This window comes from Centroberyx gerrardi, chromosome 15, assembly GCF_048128805.1.
Source record: "Centroberyx gerrardi isolate f3 chromosome 15, fCenGer3.hap1.cur.20231027, whole genome shotgun sequence".
NCBI lineage: Eukaryota > Metazoa > Chordata > Actinopteri > Beryciformes > Berycidae > Centroberyx > Centroberyx gerrardi.
Window position 1 is genome coordinate 12,842,419 of NC_136011.1, and position 21,154 is coordinate 12,863,572.

Genomic DNA, 21,154 nt, shown 5'->3' on the forward strand with positions numbered 1-21,154 from the left:
GACTTTTTTTTTCTTTAAGTGATAGTGGCAATTAGATGGACTTTTACATTTTTGCTCCATAAATTGACGGACTATTCCACTACACAAACAACATGATTATTACATTAACACCTAATGGAAGCTCACTGAAGGACTGAATCAGTACTTATATAATGCAGCTGTTAGGAAGTTCATGTTCAGGTTTTTTGAATGTATTAAACCAGAGTTCATGTAAAACGTGGAGTGGTTGGGAATTGTTGAGTGGTTGGGCATGTAAATGGGATTAGGCCTACACGTAACCAAAAATACAGGTTCATTTTTCTTCAGTATTTATAAACACCATTTCAAAATATATTCACAAACTGCAAACAGGTTTTGCTCTAATTTCAGATCAGGCATTTAAATGTTAATTGTTTGTTGAGGATCTTATGGTGTCATACATTTCAAGTCATCTTGCTGTCTGAAAAACACTTCTGTTGACATGTATTTTCCTCCAAAAAGTCAGTTATGTGGGTTATCACAGTATTTGGTTTAAATGGATCACTGGACTATTATATGAATGTATTTATATATTTTTATTTGTTTTGTTTTGGGGGTTTTTGTCTCAGTTGTGATGGACCATCACAAGAGATTCACTGCCAGTATCATTTCTCCTTGTGCTATGAAAGACAGAGAGCTGAAGACAAGCTGACAATTTGGCACAAGAGTGTCGCAGAGCAAGTGATAATTTCGGAATGCCATTGTATATTACATAACAGACAGAGACTGCCTCTCACAGAGAGAGGAGCTGGATAACCACAATGCTTGCTGGAAACACACAGCCAGTGCAAGCAAATGTCAGCTGTCTTAGTGGTAGCCATTATAGAAATATCCCATCTGTCAAGCATTAGCGCTGCTGCAGCCACTGCATTTCAAAGATCATGTTTCAAAATTATTTTTGAAGATATTGAACAAATAATAAAATGAATATGTGTAGGCTATACTCTAAAGCAAAAGTCAAACGACTGAATGCCATAACATTTGTGAACCTATAATGGCAAAATGGAACAAGTTTGAATTTTCCAAGCAATTGTTATAGAAGCAGTGCACTGTTGTGTGCAATTTTGTTGTACTGAGTTGTGATACTCCTGTGTGGACCCCAAAAAGAGCATCTGCTACTATGTAAATTGATCAATATGATAAACAAACTACGGGTCAATAAAAGGGTCAATAAAAACCTAAATAACTAGCGGACAAAGCTGTAAGATCTGGGAGGTTAGCAAATATTTATATATTCAAATATATATAATTAAAAAATTGGGTATTAAAATATTGAATGGAATAGAGTGAACCATTCCTTCAAAGGGAACATGAGGGTGTTTGTGTCCAACAGACAGTCTGAACCGTATGGGGAATCCTTAGCATGCCAGTGTAAAGGAAATAGTAACAGGAGAGACAGAAGAACATATAAATCTTCCAGAAGGATGTCTCAGCAGAAGAAGAAGTAACCAGAGTGAGTCAGGGCCAGCGTCAGCTCAAAACTTCTCCTCATGGGACAAAGCATATTTTATATTTTAGAAGATCCTCTAAAGAGGTATAAGAGGGAGAACTGAGAAGAATTTAGAAGAGAGAAGCGAGGAAGACCCAAGAGAAGACTGTGCAAAGACTGGATGCCCCCCCCCCTTTTTTTTTTTTGGCGATCTGTATAATCCAATGTCTATTTGGTATGCATTTTGTGAATATTCTAAGTTTAAGATTGATGATTGACCCAAAACAATTGAAGTGCCCATAAACTGGTTCATTAAAGCTCCAAAAGGGTAAAAAAAAAAATGACCATAATATTACTCCAAACAGCTCGTGCAGCATAATCCAAGTGTTCTGAAGCCAAACGATTGCATTTGGCTTCCTCACTGACAATGATGTTCTACAACGCACAACAGTAGCAAGCAGATGCTGCCTTCAAATGCTGTCGGAAATATTGTAATTACAGCTAGAGCAGTTTTTTATTTTCAGAGCACTTTTAAATTTTACGTGATACCCAAGATGCCAAGATGTCACATTCTCACTCTTTAAGTTTTAGATGTCACACATATACAACAACTTTTAGCCAATAAACTTTTATCAAAATATTAATTTCTCCTCTTCATTCTACTGTTGCAACACAAAGTAGCTCTGTACCATTTGGTTTCCAAAATAGTCACCAAAAAAGCTACTTTTGTTTCAAGGTCTATTTTGTTATTTCTGACTAAAAAGTACTTGAATACGTGACAAGTTGTATTTATGACTGTAAAACTCAAAGTAGGAGCTTATGAGGAGCACATGAAGACAGCAGTGCACTTCCACCAGATCGCTGTAGGGCAACTAGAGCATTGTGAATGTGGAAAACCTAGGAGATAATGAGGTAAATATTGGACTTTTGGACCCACAGTGCAATCGTTTGGCTTCAGAACACTTGGGTTATGCTGCACGAGCTGTTTGGAGAAACTTTATGGTAATTTCTTGCCCTTTTTGGAACTCTAAAGAACCAAATCCAACCAAATCCTGGCCAGTTCAGTTGTTTTGGAGAAGGCTGACATGGAGCTGCGCTAGCGAATCCACTGTGTGTTATGTGGACACACAAAGTTCACCAGTGTTTCGACTGACATGAGGGTGAATAGATAATGAGTGAATTTTAATTTTGGGGTGAACTACTCCTTTAATCACTGATCACTGCAAAAACAATAACAATGTTTTTGTTTCATCATTAATGAATATGATGTATGCTGTCAACTCGTGCGTATGATGTTCAGTATTTTCTGTGCTGGGTTTGAAAACTGAATTTCCCTCAGGAACATTGCACTGTATTGTACAGTATAATCCATCCTCAAAATGCTTTTTACATCTCACTGTTAAATTGCATCACTGGTGAAGCTAAAGATAGAATATACGCACTTCTAAAAGCAAGACAATTTTGCTTAAATATTGACATGGTTAGATGGATGTAATGCTGGACATTTTTGTTTACTCTGCCATTTCAAGTCTTCCACAGAACATGGGACAGCTTTTTGTTAGATTCTATTGGTGGGCTACTGAATAAAGCATACAAATTGCTTTTTTCATGTTCATCTCCAATTGTTTTTACATCAAAGTGAAGGCCTGTGTACTATGGAAGTTCAAATGTTAATTATGTATGTCCTCATTACTTCTAATGTAGTGAATAATTCTTGCTTTCCTTTTTCCTCTCTTTAAAGAGGAATAGCAGTGAACTTCAATATTCCAATTGTTTTCCTGCATGCTATGACAGCCACTAGTGTCTCCTATAACCAGAAATGAGAGACAAGTACAGATCCTGTACAGGCCCACGGCGCGTGTCGAATTCCACTCGCTGCGGCCACACTGATCCGTCGGTAAACGGACAGAATTATTAACGGATAGATTTCTGTCCGTTGGGCTGTTGTGGAACGTCAACATGGTGGAGAGGCAGAAATACAGCAGCCTAGCTTCGCTCATAACGGTGCTACTTCATAGAAACAAAGTTGAATTCACTTGAACACATTGTACTCACATTGGGTTGAAAATAGGAAAGAATGTGTAGTTTCTTCTTTCCTCGACATTTTCACAACACAACCTGTCAGCTCCGTGGCTCAGATTAAACTGTCTGTGCTTGTCATTTGATTGTGCGCTTGTTTAATTTCGCCCTGGCATCCCGGTTGAGTGGAGTTTTCCGTTTTTATGCACTGTGATTGGCCCGAAGGTCCAAACACCGCCCAGCCGGAAAACGTTGCTCATAAAACGAACCGAGCCAGTCGTTTACGCTCCTGAAACAGCTACAACCACCGGTACTGCTCTGTATTTATGTTTTTCAGAAGCGGAACGCGCGTTACGTCGTCAAATTCACTCCCGGAACGGCGTATGTTCCGTTCCGGCCCATTCCTCTGTCAAGAGACTCGGGGCCATCTCTTAGTCAGAGACGCCCTCTAGAGGCCATCTAACGAAGCGACATCTCACTAAGCGTTACCTCACTGACTGACTGACTGACTGACTGACTGACTGACTGACTGACCTGAATTTGCAGCGTGATGCCCTCGGCTGCGCAATGGGAAGAAGCTTACAGAATCTGTTAATTTTGGATATATAGGTAATTTTTTTGTTTGAGAACTGTTAGTATGACTATGAAATGAGGTTCATTCAGGTGCAAAAAGTGTAAAAGCTCAAAAAAATGAGTCCATAAGGTTGCTCTGGATTTCCTTGATGATAAATCAGTCTGGATTTCCTTGTTTCCAGTTTAGGGAAAAGTTTTCAAATTCCAAATTGGACAATCTGGGATTTTAGGAATAATATGTGAATTACTGAGTGGTATTTGCCTTCAGCTTATGCCCTTGACTATAAAACTACATTCCAGAGTAACTGCTTGAAAAGGAAGAGTTGTCAGCACCAAAACTCTAATAGATATTATCTCAAAGCAGCTGCTAGAAACCTGCCACGCTATCAGTTCATGATTGATATTTTAATGAAAAATATCATTTTGATTTCTAAAGTCTTACTGTCTTGCAGTAAATTGAAATTGTAATATTCTAGATGCCTGGGGAATGTGTTGACTCTACTATGTTGTTATGTGACACTGACTATGCATAAGTATGTATGCCGCCCTAGACCATGTAACTTTAAAGGCAGTATTCATCACAGCTGCACGAAGACACTTGCCATGCCTTGCAGAGGGAATAGCAGTGAGAACAGTTACAGAAGTCCCTTGAGAAAAAAATTGGATTTTGCCTCCACTTTACGACATAGACAGTGCCTTTGAGTGACAGACTCATTTGCCAGGTTTTGTGGGTGGATGTTTATGCAAATGCCTCTCCTCTGTGGGCTGAAATAGCCATCCGCTGACAGGCCAAAACTAACTGGGTTGAAATGCAGGGACATGCAACTGCGAGGCTGAAAGCAGAGCATAATTTACATTAACATTTTTGGCACTGCACAACAAGGGTTTGATGAAAATTTACCAAATTAAGCCAGCCCACACAAAACTTAGAATGTGAGATTTTAGCTTCTTTAGAAATCACAAGAAACCTTCAAGAAATCTTACAATGTCTATCCATCCAAAGAACTCCAAGGATTGGCCCTCTCTTCAGAATTGGAAGGCAAAGCTATAATACACTCGTGAGAATACTGTTAAAATGTTTTCCTACAAGGTTGAATGACATGACTGCTGTGGCCCATTTTGAAGGATTTTGTATTGCAAATGAATTTGTCATATGAGAATCAAAACTTATTTGTGCACAACTTTTTTGTTTTTTTAACAATAAGTTGAATTCCTCCTCACTACTGTGTAGCAAAGATACCAAACTTTCAATTCACAGTCGGTTCTACAGCAGCTGGCTATAATGAAAACAAGTTCATGGTGTTCTCTCTTTTCCCCTCCGAATGAGGATGGGGCTGCAGGGAGACTTCCTTTTTCATGACAGCAGGAAATCTGAAATGATGGTTACTATTGAATTATGCATATGTTGGCAATAAACAAATCTAATTTGTATAATAAGAAGATGAGGCAGTCTTCCTCATCTACAGAGACTCATTACGTGTTATGTCTGCATTCATATAGAAACCTTTTTGAAGTCAAAGAAAAAAGAGCACAACAACAGTGGCTCTTCCTTTGATTTACAAGGTCCACTTATCTTTAACTCATAAATTAAGCAAAATAGAGACTAGAAACTGTGATATCAGAGCGAGACATGCAATTACAAATGGAAATGATTCCCGATAAGTATGTGTTAATGTCATGGTGATGAAACAGGATAGTCGTATAGTGTATAGAGCCTTTGAAAAAGGACAGCATCAGCTTATGCCTTGCACGCACTATTGAAAAATTTAAGCAGTACCAGGTGATGAGATCTGAAATGAGTTCTCAAAAAAGAAGTGAGGTAAAAAGAAGTGTACATGGGAAAATAAAAAGGTTCTTTAGCAGAGAGCTTTACATACATAACCTATTATAACCTATTGTAATTTTCTCATTACACAAAGATAACATCTTGGTTAAAATTACTTTCTCATTATTATGATGTTACCATTGAGGCACTTTTATACATTTCACTGCATTATACAGAATACTAAAATGTTACCTGCAGCGTAACTCATTAGATTACAGGCCACAAATTATATGCAAATATAAGATTTTAAATATATATTTTATAAAGTATATTTTAAAAATGTATGATTTCAAAAATATTTTGATGTTAATCATACAAATTGATAGAAGCAATAGCAATCTAAGTTTTACAGATTGGCCTAAGCATGCAATGTGACAATGTGTGTACCACTGTCCATTCTCTACACCATGCATGTATACATGAAGGTGGTTTGGGTGTGGGATATTAAAACACTAAAGGGTAAAAGAAGACTTCTTCTCACCTCTTACCTTTTCACATTTTATTATTTTACCTTATTTGTAATGTCAATAAACGCCTCCAAATAATATCCTCTTTTTTAAGCCATCCTCAATTGACCAATTTCAATGTTGACAAAGCATTTGTTGTTTAGATTTGTTGCTACGTGTGATTTCTATTTACTTTGCAAAACTCATCGAGTTAAATGAGAAACTGAACGATAAACAGGCAAATACGGGCACTTCGACAATCATTTACGGCTAGTTATGGTTGCTGCTGCAGAGTGGATATGAATACACTTCCACAGGCAAACAAATCCACCACTGTTTGGAATTTATAACAGGAATCATGCATGCAGGTGGGCTGCGCAGCCTAATAAATGTGACATGCATACTTCCTTATTGCTTACACAGGATTTTAGTGCAGTGAAGCTATACAGCGTTACATGAGGTCAGAGGAAGAGAGGTGTAGCTGTTAGCATCAGAGAATTACTGGAGATTAACTCATTACTGTGACTTATATTCTTGTGATTATCAGACATTATTATAGGCTGCAACTATTGTAAAGTAACAAAAGCAGGACTTGTCGCCTCCATGACAATGCATGACAATGCAAAAACACAGGAGACGGGATTGGGCACTGAGTGGATGCACTGATTTAAAGAATGTACGCTAGAGCCTTTTTATTGTTTTAGTAAAATCCAACAGTTTGATCAACAAAATCCAATCAAGCAGATGAATGGCCAACATACTGCAGGTCTACACAGTGAGCTCCATATTTGGACAGGATTTGTTTGAGCTCCATAACAATCTGGATCTGTCTGCTTTCATTTGGAGGTAGTTTTTTTGAAGTCAAGAACTACATCCCTTTCTTCTTCAAGTATTCCAGGGTGCCAAAAGTGCATGGACAGATTAAGTTTAAATTCAGTCAAGCAGTCATTTTTTGTGTGTAGTTAAAAAAAATCTTATTGTGCAATGATTTCTAAATGTCTGAAAACCAGGAAACATCACCACACTCTTCAAGACCTTTTGCATTCACAATCTTGTTCACAATTCAGCTGTGACAACACTTGGCTCTAATTTACTCCGAGGCAGAACAAGGCCAGGGTAGATGAGAACAAGTATACAAGTGTCAGAGTTATCACTCTGAGTTCAAATTGTCATTCTGCTGCAACACAGCCTCAAGACTACAAATCCATGTCAGGAGGAACCACAATATTCACAGCTGAACCACTTCCACTCCCTTGCCAAGTTATTATAGTTAGAATCAAGTGTAGTCCTATAGTTGATCGTAAAACTAGATATGAAAAACATTTCCGTAAAAAGAAGTAAAAACAAAAACTAAGCTTCATGAAAAAATAAACTAAGAAACTAAAAATAGAATAAAATAACCTGAATGAGTTTTGACCATTGCCATACTGGCTGTGAAGGGGACAGAGAATCTTCTAGTAACAAATGGGCCCAAATAAACTATTAATTCTACATTAATATGTTTTCATTACACTGACACCTATTCCCATCCAAATACAATGTTCTGTCAGTATGTACACAAAGTGGCACTATCTATCAACACACTCTATAATGGCGTGACTGTTGAAATACTAAAGCTTTAACTAAAACTAAAAAACAAAGTTAAAACTGACCATGTATAAAAAGTAAACTAAAACTAGCAAACGCGGCCTCAAAGGATTCCATTGGAACCAAGATTGTTATGCAAGCTCACTGAGAAACTGGATCAAAATGTCTCTAAAGTGATATTCCCAATGTACTCAATATATCACTAAATATAGACATGCTGCATCTCATTTGAAACATTACCTTAATTGCTATTTAATAATGCAAAAAGCAAAAACTGATGTTTGAGGGTTAGTACTGACCTATATTGTAAATAACTTTTTTTTTACCTTTGAACTTTCCATGCAAAATCAAAGAACTGTAGCCTACAAAACTACATGTACTGGACCCTATACTTTATTGCATCATAAATTTGTCATGGTGGGAAAATGGAGACTCTTGTGGTTCCAAAGCGCTCATTTGCATTCATGTGTGACGATGTGAGTGGTCTTGGCAGACCTTTGAACATGGCAACACAGTTTTGTGGTTTTACATCACTGTGTAAAATACTTACAGTCACCTCAAAGCCTCATGAATTTTTACACCCAGAAATAGGGACCTGGGCCATTCAGATAGCTTAATGTAAGGTCTATCTATATATGGGTACCATATATAGATACCCATTTACCATTTTTGAGCTATGTACATAAAAAAAAAGCTACTCACTATGGATTACCAAAATGGCCAAAATTTGAGTGCACTTCCAGATATAGATAACAAATCACTCCATGGTCTTTTTCAAGTATTCCTCAAGGTCTTATTGATCCTGAGCTAATTTTTTGGAGTGAGATTTACCATTTTTATAAATCAGTGGTAATTTCAGTGGTCATATATGGCTTCCAAAATTGACTGAAACTAACTGAGAACTGGGTATTTGATTCTGTCAACCCCAAACTGAATAGAAACATAACACATAATTGTCCCAGCACACTCTGTCTTTCATTATTTGAATAGGCAAGATTTATTATGCTGTGTCATATACTGTGTTTATGGAAAGAGAGGATTGGTACAGAGAGTCAAGCTTTTCGTCATATGATTCTTCAGGGTCCTACCTCTCCAATGGTGTATCACACTTGCATACAGTATCTATTGTCGACCTTGTCATTCCCCAACAAGTCTAACATCACCATCCCACCACAGCTGCCCTACAGGAGGTGCAGTGCAGCAGAATCAACTACAGAAGATGTAGTGTATTACCCATTCTTCAAAACCACAGCATATCATGGCCTAATCCATGAGCTCAATACAGATTCAATATTTCCAATAATCAGCATGTCTTAAAAGTTGGGTCGAGCCAAGAAATTTAGGTTGAAGCAAGACATGAGATATCCAAGATCTGTACCACAGCAAAAAACAAATAATCCATGTCTAAGATAAAACAAACAGATTCAGTGCTGTTGAGCTGAGCTCTCTCTTCCACTGAATTGGAACTAAAATGGCCTCCAAGTGTACTGAACAATGGGGGTGAGCATAATGCAGTGTGACTACTGAGTGACTTGACTGAGATCCAAAGTGAATAAAAGGCCTCACTATGTGAGGCAGCGAGGCTGAGCTGCTGCAGTGCTCAGGACTTTGGCGGGTGACAGTGCATTAGAACGCTTCACACACATTTCATTTGCCAATAAAATCCCATTGCCATTTTCCACATGGCACATAGTTTGTGTAGTCAGAAACCGTAATGAGCAAATGAGTATTTGTAACAGATTTATTCTCAACGTGGAGTAGTGTACCTGTACAGTATATTTCCAAGACAATGTGAGAACATTTGGTATGGCAAGAGATTTGAAATCTCAATCCCTCTTTGTCAATTTCAGGAATGTTGATTTAAAACATCCTTGCTAAAGGCCAATAAAATTGAACTGAATAAAACTGAGGAATTCATCATTATACCTATTGCATATAAGAGTGAAATCAGTGTTCATGAATGTGAACAATTTTCTCTCAAGAACAAGCCAGAGAATCAAGACTCAAATCTGTGATGTCATACTAGTGTCTTGTAGTAAAGAATTTGTGGATTCATAAAACATTTATTTGAACATTATACATGCCAATGAGATTAATTTCTTTGTAGTGCTATCAGGTCTGAACCATATTATAAACCCTTATCCTCAGAAGCTCATCTTACTGTCATCTTTTTCACTATGGAGCTGTAAATCAATATGACATCACAGGAATGGGGGAGGGGTGGGGGGATTCTTTTTCATTTCTAATCAATCATACAAACTGAGATTTCTTAGGTGATTGACACTTTACTTTGTACTGGACATTTTTCACGTATACTGGGGAATGTTGTCATGAATTACGCTATTCATAGTAAACCCATGATGTCACATGCTTTTCCTATGTATCTGGTGCTTTACCATATACACAGCTCATTGGCTGTGGCTGTCATTTGATTGTAATCACTTGTTAATTTATTAAAATGAACTGTCATTTTCCTACCAAGGTGGCAGTGTGGTAACAGAATACTGTGAATCCAAGGCGTCATTAACTGTGAACATCTTTTGGAGTTACTCAGTGGAGGCCATGCAAAGAGGCACATTAACAAAGAACAACTTGTCGATTCTCTCACACAATGAGACTCCTTAACCCCGATTCTACAAGACAAATTCCCTGCAAAATGAGACAAAGAACCACTTTCTGATACCCAATGGCAGACTAGCAGATTGAGCCCCAAAACGAGACAATGCCTCAAGATGTTATTTATTTCCTAGAGCCAGGGCAATTTGTGGATGATTTGAACAGCACAATGTGTAATGGAGGATTTTAAGCTTGCATTAGAGGTTCCAGCATCTGCACAGTATGTGACAGCGTGAGGGCAGATGTCTAGGTAGAACATGCTCTACGTCTGGTTCTCGTTACTGCTAGGATACTGAGCGCCGCCTAATGCAATGGATTCACTGTTTCCAAGTAAATGCACAGGGAAATTTTGCATTACAGCTACTACCAGTAGAATTTGAAACTTGGTGACTTTGGCGACCCCTTGAGTCTCTTAGTGGTAGTGTTTTACACCAGCTGTCGCAAAGAGACTCGCCGCTCGTTTTCCCCTCTGCTGACTGCAGAGAGAAGACAAATATTTATACAGAAGAGGTGATGTGAAATTGTCATAATGTAAACTGAATAATGGAACTGGAATGAACTTGTGTAAGGAGGCGAGTTATTTTTCCCACGGTACAAGACGTGTTCATCAGGAGCCAAATTCAAGTCAGTCAAACGACACTTTCTCACCTCATATTGAGCGATGCCCGATGTTAGTTATAGCTTTGCAACTGCAGTGGCCAATGTGTGGGACAAAAAAATATTTTCTGCCGGTGAATATTTTAGTTACAACTAGATTGAGCTAGCAAAGTTTTGTCTAACCAATATGGAATTTATTAAGTTTGCGCAATGCTAACGAAACATTTTGGCTAACAGATAGCCTACTGAAATGATACTGAAAACGATACTGAAAGACAAATGATACTGAAAGTAGGCTAGCTTACTGGAGCGTAGCTGTATAATAGAGTGGATCTGTTCTTCTTGACAATACATTGGGTGAATGATGTTTTTATCCTGATTATTCCAGGACTGTAGTAACTTCAACTACAGCGACAGTTGCTGCTGCACACCTAGCTAGGCACTGTGGCATCTGGACTTTTTGTTTGCCTGTAATACTGTATAATACTTCCTTGCTACAAACAAGTAGAGTGAGGCCTGTTTTGGTTGAGGCTCTATCGTGGTGCCGTAAGTCAATCCTGCACATTTCGTGCCAAATTGTACCCAGAGATAAACCAATATTCACCACGATGGTCTCAGTTTTCCACAGCCCTTATAATATGCTATCAAAATAAATTGAGACTGATAGATTTAAGTAAATATTCTGCACGTAGGAGCTTTGAGTACACCTAAAAGTTCAAGGGATGGAAGTGATCAAAAGAGAAACTGAAGCATTCACACAGACTGACACTCACATACCTATGGGCAATTTAGTCTCCAATCCACCTGACTCGCATGTGTGTGGAGCGTGGGAGGAAACACGCAAACAGGGGGAGAACATGCAAACCCCACACAGAAAGCGCCGGGAATCAAACAGAAAGCCTTCTTGTTGTGAGTCAACAGCTAGTGCTAAACACTGAGCCACTGTGCCACCCCCTCTCCCTAAAATGTTAATATGCTAAAAAATAATACTGCATAAATCTCAGTCATCCAACTAATAGACCTATTTGGGTTGGTTTCAAAAAGCCAGGACATAAAGCAATGTTTGACCTTCCTCTACATAAGCACCTAAAATTAATAAGAGCCTTAAAAAGCCTTAAATTGTGTTTTTCCTTTGTCTGCTTGAGACACTGGTGGGACATTTCAGAGGCATGGCTGGAGTATAGAACCTAAAGCCCTCCTTTCTTTGATGTGCTCTGAAGCCACCCTCTACCAGGAACTGAGAAGATCAAAGACAAGCGTTTTTTTATCAAATAGAGCCCTTGTCGACTGTTTGTAATGCTTTATTCCTCATCAGGAACACCCACTCTGTCACCATGATGCCACAGGAGGCACAGTGCTCTTTTAAACCCAGTGGTGATCCCCCCGTTATCCAGATGAAAACGGATTTATTCAAACCTCCCATCAACCACCCTATAAATAGAAGCTTGTGGAAAATCTTCTGAGAAAAAAAAAAATAAGCTGTGCTCTTAAGCTGTTATTAACATGCTGATAGAAAAATGTCAAATGTTGCTCTGGGGCAAAGAATTTTCACTGCATATACAAATAGATATCGTGAAACTCCAGCAAAGTTTTCATAATAATATTTGCAATTTCTAATAAACATGAGATTCACTAAATGATTAAAGCATATTACAAAAATACATGGCTCGGCTGTACTTGCTTATGTTACTTGACATGCTACTTGACTGCATGGTCGATTGTAATCATAATTTGCATTAGAAGCCGTCTGCATTATCACTTAAGTGTTCTGGTGAAGAGCTAGGTGAACGATACTCAAAATGACTGCATCATCCAACTTGATAGTGACCCTCCACTTAATAAATCATATGGAGATTTGGAACAAGAGGAAGAGAAATGCTTGCAATGGCATTAAGAAGACCTTAACACTCCAGAATATTTCTTAAAGAAAACTCGGTGGGATGTTACAAAAATGCCTAAAAAATGTGATGTAGCATGTAGTAGCAAGAAGCAGGAATCAACCAAATTCAGCTGAACTCTGTAATTGTGATTTTCACCTATTCTTTTTGATTAGAAAATGGTCACTTGTTCTCCAGGGTGCTATTACTGCAAACATCATTTTGAAAAACACAGGGCCACAAGGGGGATAGCTCCATAGCATTCGTTCTATCATTATTTTTCCCCAAAATCTAAAGGTTGACTCATTATTTTTGGTTCAATATGCTGTGATGAATGCTCCTCCTTTATGTCTCACAGTAAAAGTACCTCACTTCTGAAGTATGTAGCATACTCCCCTAGGTTTTAACTGGTATCTATTAAAATTCCAGCAATTATGTGCAAAGAAAGGATCCATTTTTGTGTCATTCAAAAAGCTACACAAATTTGTTAACTGCATGGTGCCACTGCTGCCTGGTGACACTAATGAACAGGTTATTATCATGAATACGTCATAAGAATTTGCTATTACATCTTTATTCAATTGTCTAGATACAATGACCCATATAGCTCTCTTATACTTGTGAATGTGTATGTGTGTGTGTGTGTGTGTGTGTGTGTGTGCAAGTGTTGCATATGTGTGCATGTATGCATGCATGCACGTGTGTGATGCAAGACTGCAGACATATTCACACACTTTGATGCCTCTTGCTTTAGTTTTAGCTTGATCTAGATCCATATTCTATCATAATAAATGTATGAATTACAGGCATTTAACTTGTCCTGTAAACTACTGACAATATCTGAATTACTGATCCAATCTAAAATGCTGTGAAAAAATGTTGTATTGCTCTTTGGCAATAATGAAAAAATATATTGTTACTGTTTAATAAGACACATTTGAGCATACAATATACAAATAATCTTATATTTGATTATCTTAATCCATTTGGTAGGTCTATGAATATATTAATATTTCATTTGAATGTTGCTACACATTTGACTGTTAAAAAGTGTTCAATCTTATTCTGAAACTGTTAAATCTTATTCACAAGGTTTAAATGAGCAATGTGATACAATCTGAGATATATTGATATATAGCCTACAATGGCCTTGCTTCATTCTTAATCTCACTCATTCAAAGTGCCATAGGTGTCAGTACAAACTGAGGGCATGTCCTTTAATATGGGCCACTGTAGGTCTTCTTATGGATGACACAGACATAAATGTACAATACACAAAACATATCCTTGGATTTGCAGCCATTTTAACTCTCTTTGTAGTGATATGTACAAAAACAGCCATTTTAAATTCATAGCACTGATATTGAATTCAGTCCAACCAAATGAAAGACCCCGTTTGGTGCTTTGGTTTGTGGTGGCGTGGTCTTTACTGCACCCAACTCCTCTGGCAGCTTTGTTCTACAAGTTGACACATTTCAGAGCAAACTATATATCTATGTGTGTTCTTTGTTTCATGGGCCATCACACTGTAAACATGCAATAAGGGCAGAGAAGGGAGTGATTGATTGACGTGCACATTTGTCTAACATGATTACTATCTTATCTATGCATACAGTAGTCCATTAGGTAGTCTAGGTCTATTTCAGCAAAACGGAGAGAAGACTGACAGGATACTCACCTTCTTTAGGAGGCCGTTTCACTTCTGCACTTAGATTGCAGGTCTGCCCAGCTTGTAGTTGGGGCGACAAGCAACCCTCCGTTTGTGGATTTAAAGGTAATACCACATTGTTCAGCATGAGCATACTCTCTGATTCTCCATCGCCTAAATGCTGAGGACAAGTGCATTTTGTGTACACGGTTCCACATGTCTCCACTGTCCCTTTCTCTGATTTCAGGCAGTTTTCCAGCCATGTACAAAGCACCTGACACCCAAACTGGCTAGGGCTGGCCTTATTCAACACCAAGAACTCCACAACAGACTTCTCCTCCTCATCAAGCTTCTGCGGCGTCAATCCATTATAATCATAAGGGAAAACCCTCCGTAGTTGAACAAAATTCTTGTCATACAGCAAAAATACATAAATATTCTTCGAATCGCACAGGTATACTATAGACTCGTTGATTTTTAGCAATTCATTGATCTTTTCGTGTGAGTAATGATCAAACTGATAAGCAAGCAAAGAAAATTCAGAGCAGCTCAAGTCTCGCTTGTATAGTTTCAGGTAGATGCTGTATTTGGTTGGGTCTGGGTTCTCCAGCGTCCATGTACAGTTTGTGTAGTTCTTAGGAAACATTTCAGTCACCGAATATGATCCATAAATGACCCCCTTGACCAGAGTGGAACACCAATAATCTTGGGCACCAGTTAATCCAAACATAACCAGAAGATAGGTGGAAAATATATAAATCAACAGGTTACGAACAGCCTTCATCCTATGTCATTTGGCCTGCAAGGAGAGATGAGAAGAATTACACGAGGCAATGTGAAAGGAAAGGACACAGATAGCAAAATAGATTATCCCTATCAGGTCTGATTAATTTGGTTCACATAAGCCTATTTCTTATCATTTCCTGTTATGGAAATGGAAAAATGCCACATTAACCGGAGCAACATGTCTTTTGCATACCCATCCTGTCTCCTTCATTACAATACCATACTTTGTGCAAACATTGCCACCTTGTGGTTGCTTCAGTCATGGTTTATTAATTTATTTATTTATTTTGGGGGAGGGGGGCAATAATGTGAGTCGTTTAGACATTGTTAATTGGGTCGAATTTGGTATGGCACAATCCCCGGAGAAATTAAAATATAGCTGTCTATACTGTCCGACATCAGAAGACAGGCTGCACAGACAGGCAGCGAGAGCCGCATCTCAGCCTGACAAGAACAAACACTTTAAGTCCATATGAGCTCCAGGATGCAATTGCTCAGTTTACGTAATAGCCAGCATATTTTAAAATCAAGCTGTTTTGCTCCCTGGTTTATTTTGTTTCCTCCAACTGCAAGGAAATAATTTGAGGTTGTCAAATTCACAGACTGAAAATGCCTTTCTGCGTCTGCCTCGTCAGTATGGCTTCTGTGCCTCTGCGCTCTTTCGGTCCACTACACGACCTGGATGTCTCCGAAATTCAGGGCTTGACATATTTGACAATGCAATTTGATAAAGAGCCAGTGTCCGTCTGTGTGTGTGTGTGTGTGTGTGTGTGTGTGTGTGTGTGTGTGTGTGTGTGTGTGTGCGTGCGTGCGTGTGTGTGTTGCGTGAGCGCGCGCGTCGTATGCGCGTGTGTTTGTGTGTGTGAGAGAAAGAGGGAGAAAGAGAGAGAGACAGAGAATGCAATGCGATGTCCTGATTGCTTTAATCCTACAGGCAATGCAGCTGTGAGCAGTGTCACAGCAGAATGTGCGTGTGTGTGTGCGTGTGTGTGTGTGTGTGTGTGTGTGTGTGTGTGTGTGTGTGTGTGTGTGTGTGTGTGTGTAGGCGTTGAAGTAGGCTATAGATACCAGGCTACTGGAGTCCTGAGAATAGAGAAATGTATAGTTATAGGTCCAGATTAGATCTTTTGAATGATAAAAGTAGCCTTCGTACTACAGCAGGATAATATGCGTGTTATATAAGGATTTGCGGGACCGGTTAGTGAAATCAGCTCTTAGTCACGAAAGGGTGACAAATTCGCATGATTCTACGTCCCTCCGCAAGATTCATGGCCAAGGCTACATGAAAATCAGTATTCAGGTGATGAGAAATCGGTCGTCAAAAGACGCGTATTTTATTGCCGGGGCTTCTAAGAGCAATTTCGCTTAAGGATAAATTCTGAAGATAGGCTAGAGACAGGGGCTGCATCTCGTGCACTGCCAATTCGGGGTTCGGCACTTAAAAGTCATTTTTGCCCTTAAAGAGCGGGATCCGCTCTGAAAAATCGTCTGTTAGGCACCATAGACTAATGTGAACCGATAAAAGCTCCAAAGCGATCATGTTGAAAGGACAGGGCACATTTTTACCAGGAGTAAGCTAAACTTTAACAGAGGATGACAATATGAAAATGAGCGTTTCAGTTGCTCGCTTCACATGCATTAGTGTCAGAGCTACATGCAATAATAATAATATAAATAATAACAATAATAACAAGAATAATAATAATACAATCCTACCTTACACTGCGGAAGCTATGGCTATTTTCCCAACATACTTGACCACATCCTTTATAAATAAATTCTGCAGCCCTCCAGTGAATCAATACTCCCCATTCCCGACAATAGAAGTCCGGCGCAACAAGACGGTTCAATGGATGAAAATAAAATGCGTTAGACTCCTGTCTGTCCGCTCATATCCCCCCTTCTTCTTCTTCTGGGTTTTTCCCATCAAAACGGAGCGCAACAACACACGACAGCGACCGAGAGAGACAGAGCGAGAGACCGAGAGAGAGAGAGAGAGGGAGATAGAGAGAGAGAGAGGGAGAGAGGGAAAGAGAAATTCTTGGAGTGATGGGAAGAAGAAGAAGAAAGCAGTCTTACAAATATTACCAGAAATTAATTCGGCGGTCTCCACGTCTCTATTCCTACTGATATTTTTTCTCTCCAGCAAGTCGTCCCAAAAAGAGAGAGAGAGAGAGAGAGAGAGAGAGAGAGGAGGGGAGGGAGGGGGGGGGGTAAAAAAAAAAATCCGTAGTGGGTGGATGTGAGATGTTGGGGGCTATAGTGAGTTACAACAGAGAGGAATAGACGCGCTTTGCTGGGTGCTTGCAGAGCTCCAGGAGCAGGCTGCAATATCACGTCACACACTCAGCCGCTAAGATAAAGCACGTACGTACGCTTCTTACTGCCGCTGCGTCTGGCACCGCCACCACTTTCTCCCCTAACCCTCCTCCCTGCTTCTTTTTTTTTTTTTTTTTTTTTTTTTTTTTTTCTTTCATAAAGCCTCCCCGTAATTCGAGTCAAAAGGGTTCCCCCCCACCCCCCACCCCCACCCCCCTGAACTGGACCCACTCAGTTTGTGCGCTCAGTCAACGACGCGCTTTGCTGCTGCTGACGGGAAAGCAGCATTCTCCAAAGCAGGAATATTTCATAAGATTTTTTTTATTTATTTTTTCGGAGGGGGGGGGGGGGGGGGGGGGGGGGGAGGCGGCATACGGCTAACATGCGCAGGATCATAAATACAGTGCGTGCTCTATCCGTGGGACCCGCAACCCGGATTACCTTCTGGGATCTCTCTCTCTCTCTCTCTCTCTCTCTCTCTCTCTCTCGCTCTCTCTCTCTCTCTCCACTTGCTGTTGTGTGTTTGGTAATTTCTCCCTCCTCTGCTGATGGGTGAGAGCCGCTTGCTGTTGTGATGTCTTCACTGGTTGGTGTTGTGTTTTGCACGCTGCACGTCCTGTTCTCGTTCATGCTGCTGGGACAGAAACGCTTCAGGGGCAACTTGGGTTGTCTTTGGGAAAAAAAAAAGTTGTTCCTGACAGACTTGTGCCTCACAGGTGCGCAGAGGTAACTCAAAGTTGTTTCGGGGTTTTTTTTCGTTTTTTTTCCTCACTGTCTTCCCAGGCAGCGTCCTCTCAAGGGAACGTTTAAATGGCATAGCATGTGTTCAAGGTAAGAATTACGATGGATTTATTAGGAGCAAATTGAATCATTGTCAAATAAACGAGATCCTAAAGGCAGCACCAGCTTCTGTGCTTTTGTTCTTTAATTTTTGGGGTTTTTTTTTTTGGCCTGACCTGAAAAGAAAGCGTCATTCATTCAACAGTCAACAGTATAAAGTGGTCGCTACAGCAACCGGTCACTGAATGCGGCATCAATGGCTCGTCCTGCAATTGCACTTATCGGCTGAAGACGCAGGAAGAATACAATCGACAAGGGACGGAGGACATTGTGTCAAGTGTCACAGGCATCTGAACTTGTTCCCATCTTCCCACTGAAGGTGGATGGAGAGGGTTTTGTTCAGATAGGTGGGCAATCTTTATCAGGTCCACACAAAGCATCAGATGCATAATTAGGTCTATAACCTTCATATGCATGAAAAAAAACGTTAATCAATACGAGGTGAATGTGCGAGACCTCCATATATCTTGGAGCTGAAAGGATTTTGCATATTCAGAGTGATGTGTACATAGGGCAATAGACAATAATGTGAGTAATTGTTTCCCAGCACAATTTTACCATGTCACTTCACTTTCACTTTTTTTTTTTTTCTCTCAAGGGTGGGTCAGCTGTTCTAATCATTTTGCTGTGCACAGTTAACTCTCATTAGCCTGGCCCTTTCTTTGAGGCCTTGATTGAACGCTTTCCATTTGAACAGATGCTGCATGAAGAGCCGATTTGTTTATTTATTTCCAGGAAGTTCCAGTGTGAGGTGCTTTGCTCGCCAGCCGCCGCAAAGTATAACGCCCGAATCCTCCAGATCTGCGCGGGGAGAATCTGCCATAGCAATGTGAGAATCTGGGAGAACTTGTTTTCATCCCCAACATCCTGTACCATGCAGCGTTTACAACACTGTTAATCTCTTGCCAAACTTATAAAGGAGATTGGAGTCCTTCAGCACAGTTGGTTGGCGTGGCCTGTGACTGCGGTAGCTTTCTAATTCCAGTCTTCCCCAGGCAGCAGGCGGAACATCAGGGGTGACCTCGAGCCAGCCCACTTTCCACGGCCATAATGAAGACTTTGGTGTTTTGGGAGCTTTTGGCTCAGTAAGCTAAGAGGTGGAAGAAATTCATGCAAAGCCTTATTGAACAATGAAAACACAATAAGCGTCTCTCCACTGACTCATGGGGAGGCCAATTGCCAAGCTCCAGGAAAGCTGCCATCGCTCACCCCTGTTAGGATGTTTCCAGCGTACAAATTGCCACCCTGCATGTTTGGCCGTTCTGCAAACTTGCCCAAGATAAAAAAAGATTCATGTTTGTTGACGGAAAGCGGTCCCATGGTCACAGTTTAATAAGATGTACGCCAACTGTGCAATGAAACAAATCAGACTCCTTTGTCAGATCCGCTATTAAAGGTTTATTCCTCACAGTGATTTGAAAGTTTAAAAGTGAAACTATGCAAAAACATAATTCTGGGGTCTTTATTTGGTACAATGTTCAAGGTAAGAAGATAATATATGTGTTCATGTCAAAGGAATATCAAATCAAGTGCGGATCATGATTCTCCAAAGTCCTTTTGCATTTACCTTAAAGATATATTGTATTACGTTACAGCTAGGTAATAACACACAGCGGATCAATTTATCCTCTGCTAGATGCTCTAAAACATTTGTGATATTCATCTAATAGCACTTGCAGAATCTGTCATATTATTCTGTCAACTGAAGAATCTTTGAGCACATGGTTTTTTGAATTATTCATCACCTGGCATAAAAAATAGCCCTATTATCACCTGCGTGTGTTTGTGTGTGTGTTTGTGTGAGAGCCTGCATGCACTTGTGTGTGTGAGCGTATGTGTGTGCGCAAGTGTGTGTGTGTGTGTGTGCAGAATATGATGCCTGTTTGATATAATGGCTGTTGTAGCTATATCCATTATAAAATCTCTATGTCATCCTCTGCAGAGTGACAGATCAAGTGTGACAAAACAACATCAGTCTGTTGATGTAAACCAACCATTATGAATCATTATATTATGACTGCTTTAAGAATATATGGACTATCACTCCCATGGATTTATTTTTTGCCTGCTAATGCATACAGGCACACACACATTCGCAGGCATATAGTGTCAATTCTCCAGTGAGCAGGGAATTCAGATTGTCAGCTCAGCTCCGTCACCACCAGGTAGACCATATGTTACATTTTGCCTGAGTACAATGATAATGGGCCCCTCCCTCTGGGTGTCTCAGCAGGATGACTTATTGGTAAACCCCAAATGAGTCGCTCTGAAAGAAGTTTTTCTTCAACTGTCTTTTGTTTACCCTCCTGTGCAGGTTTGGAATAACTTTTTACACCATTTGTCATTACATAAGTTCTAAATTCCTTTAATGGTCAGATCTGGGAGTATTTTCTCCTCTCTTTACAACTCCACTGCTACTTTCTCCAACAAACTGCACGGAACAAAGTGGTACATCTGCCTCTCCCCTCCATAGAATTAATACAGATATATAGAAAGGCTTAGTGTTGCACGTGTCCAAAAACGATTTCATCATTATATTTTTAAATATTACTTGTGAACCTTAGCGAAAAGGTT

General features: G+C 39.7%; 1 protein-coding gene across 1 annotated transcript in view; it reads right to left on the reverse strand.

Moving 5' to 3' along the window:
- Positions 1-15,419, reverse strand: part of adgrb3 (adhesion G protein-coupled receptor B3) — a 122,563-nt gene extending 107,144 nt beyond the window's left edge. The window contains exon 1 of the mRNA XM_071913017.2: positions 14,666-15,419. Within this exon, the coding sequence (XP_071769118.1) occupies positions 14,666-15,419 (754 nt within the window). The remainder of the gene's footprint in view (positions 1-14,665) is intronic.
- Between the last annotated feature and the right edge of the window lie 5,735 nt (positions 15,420-21,154).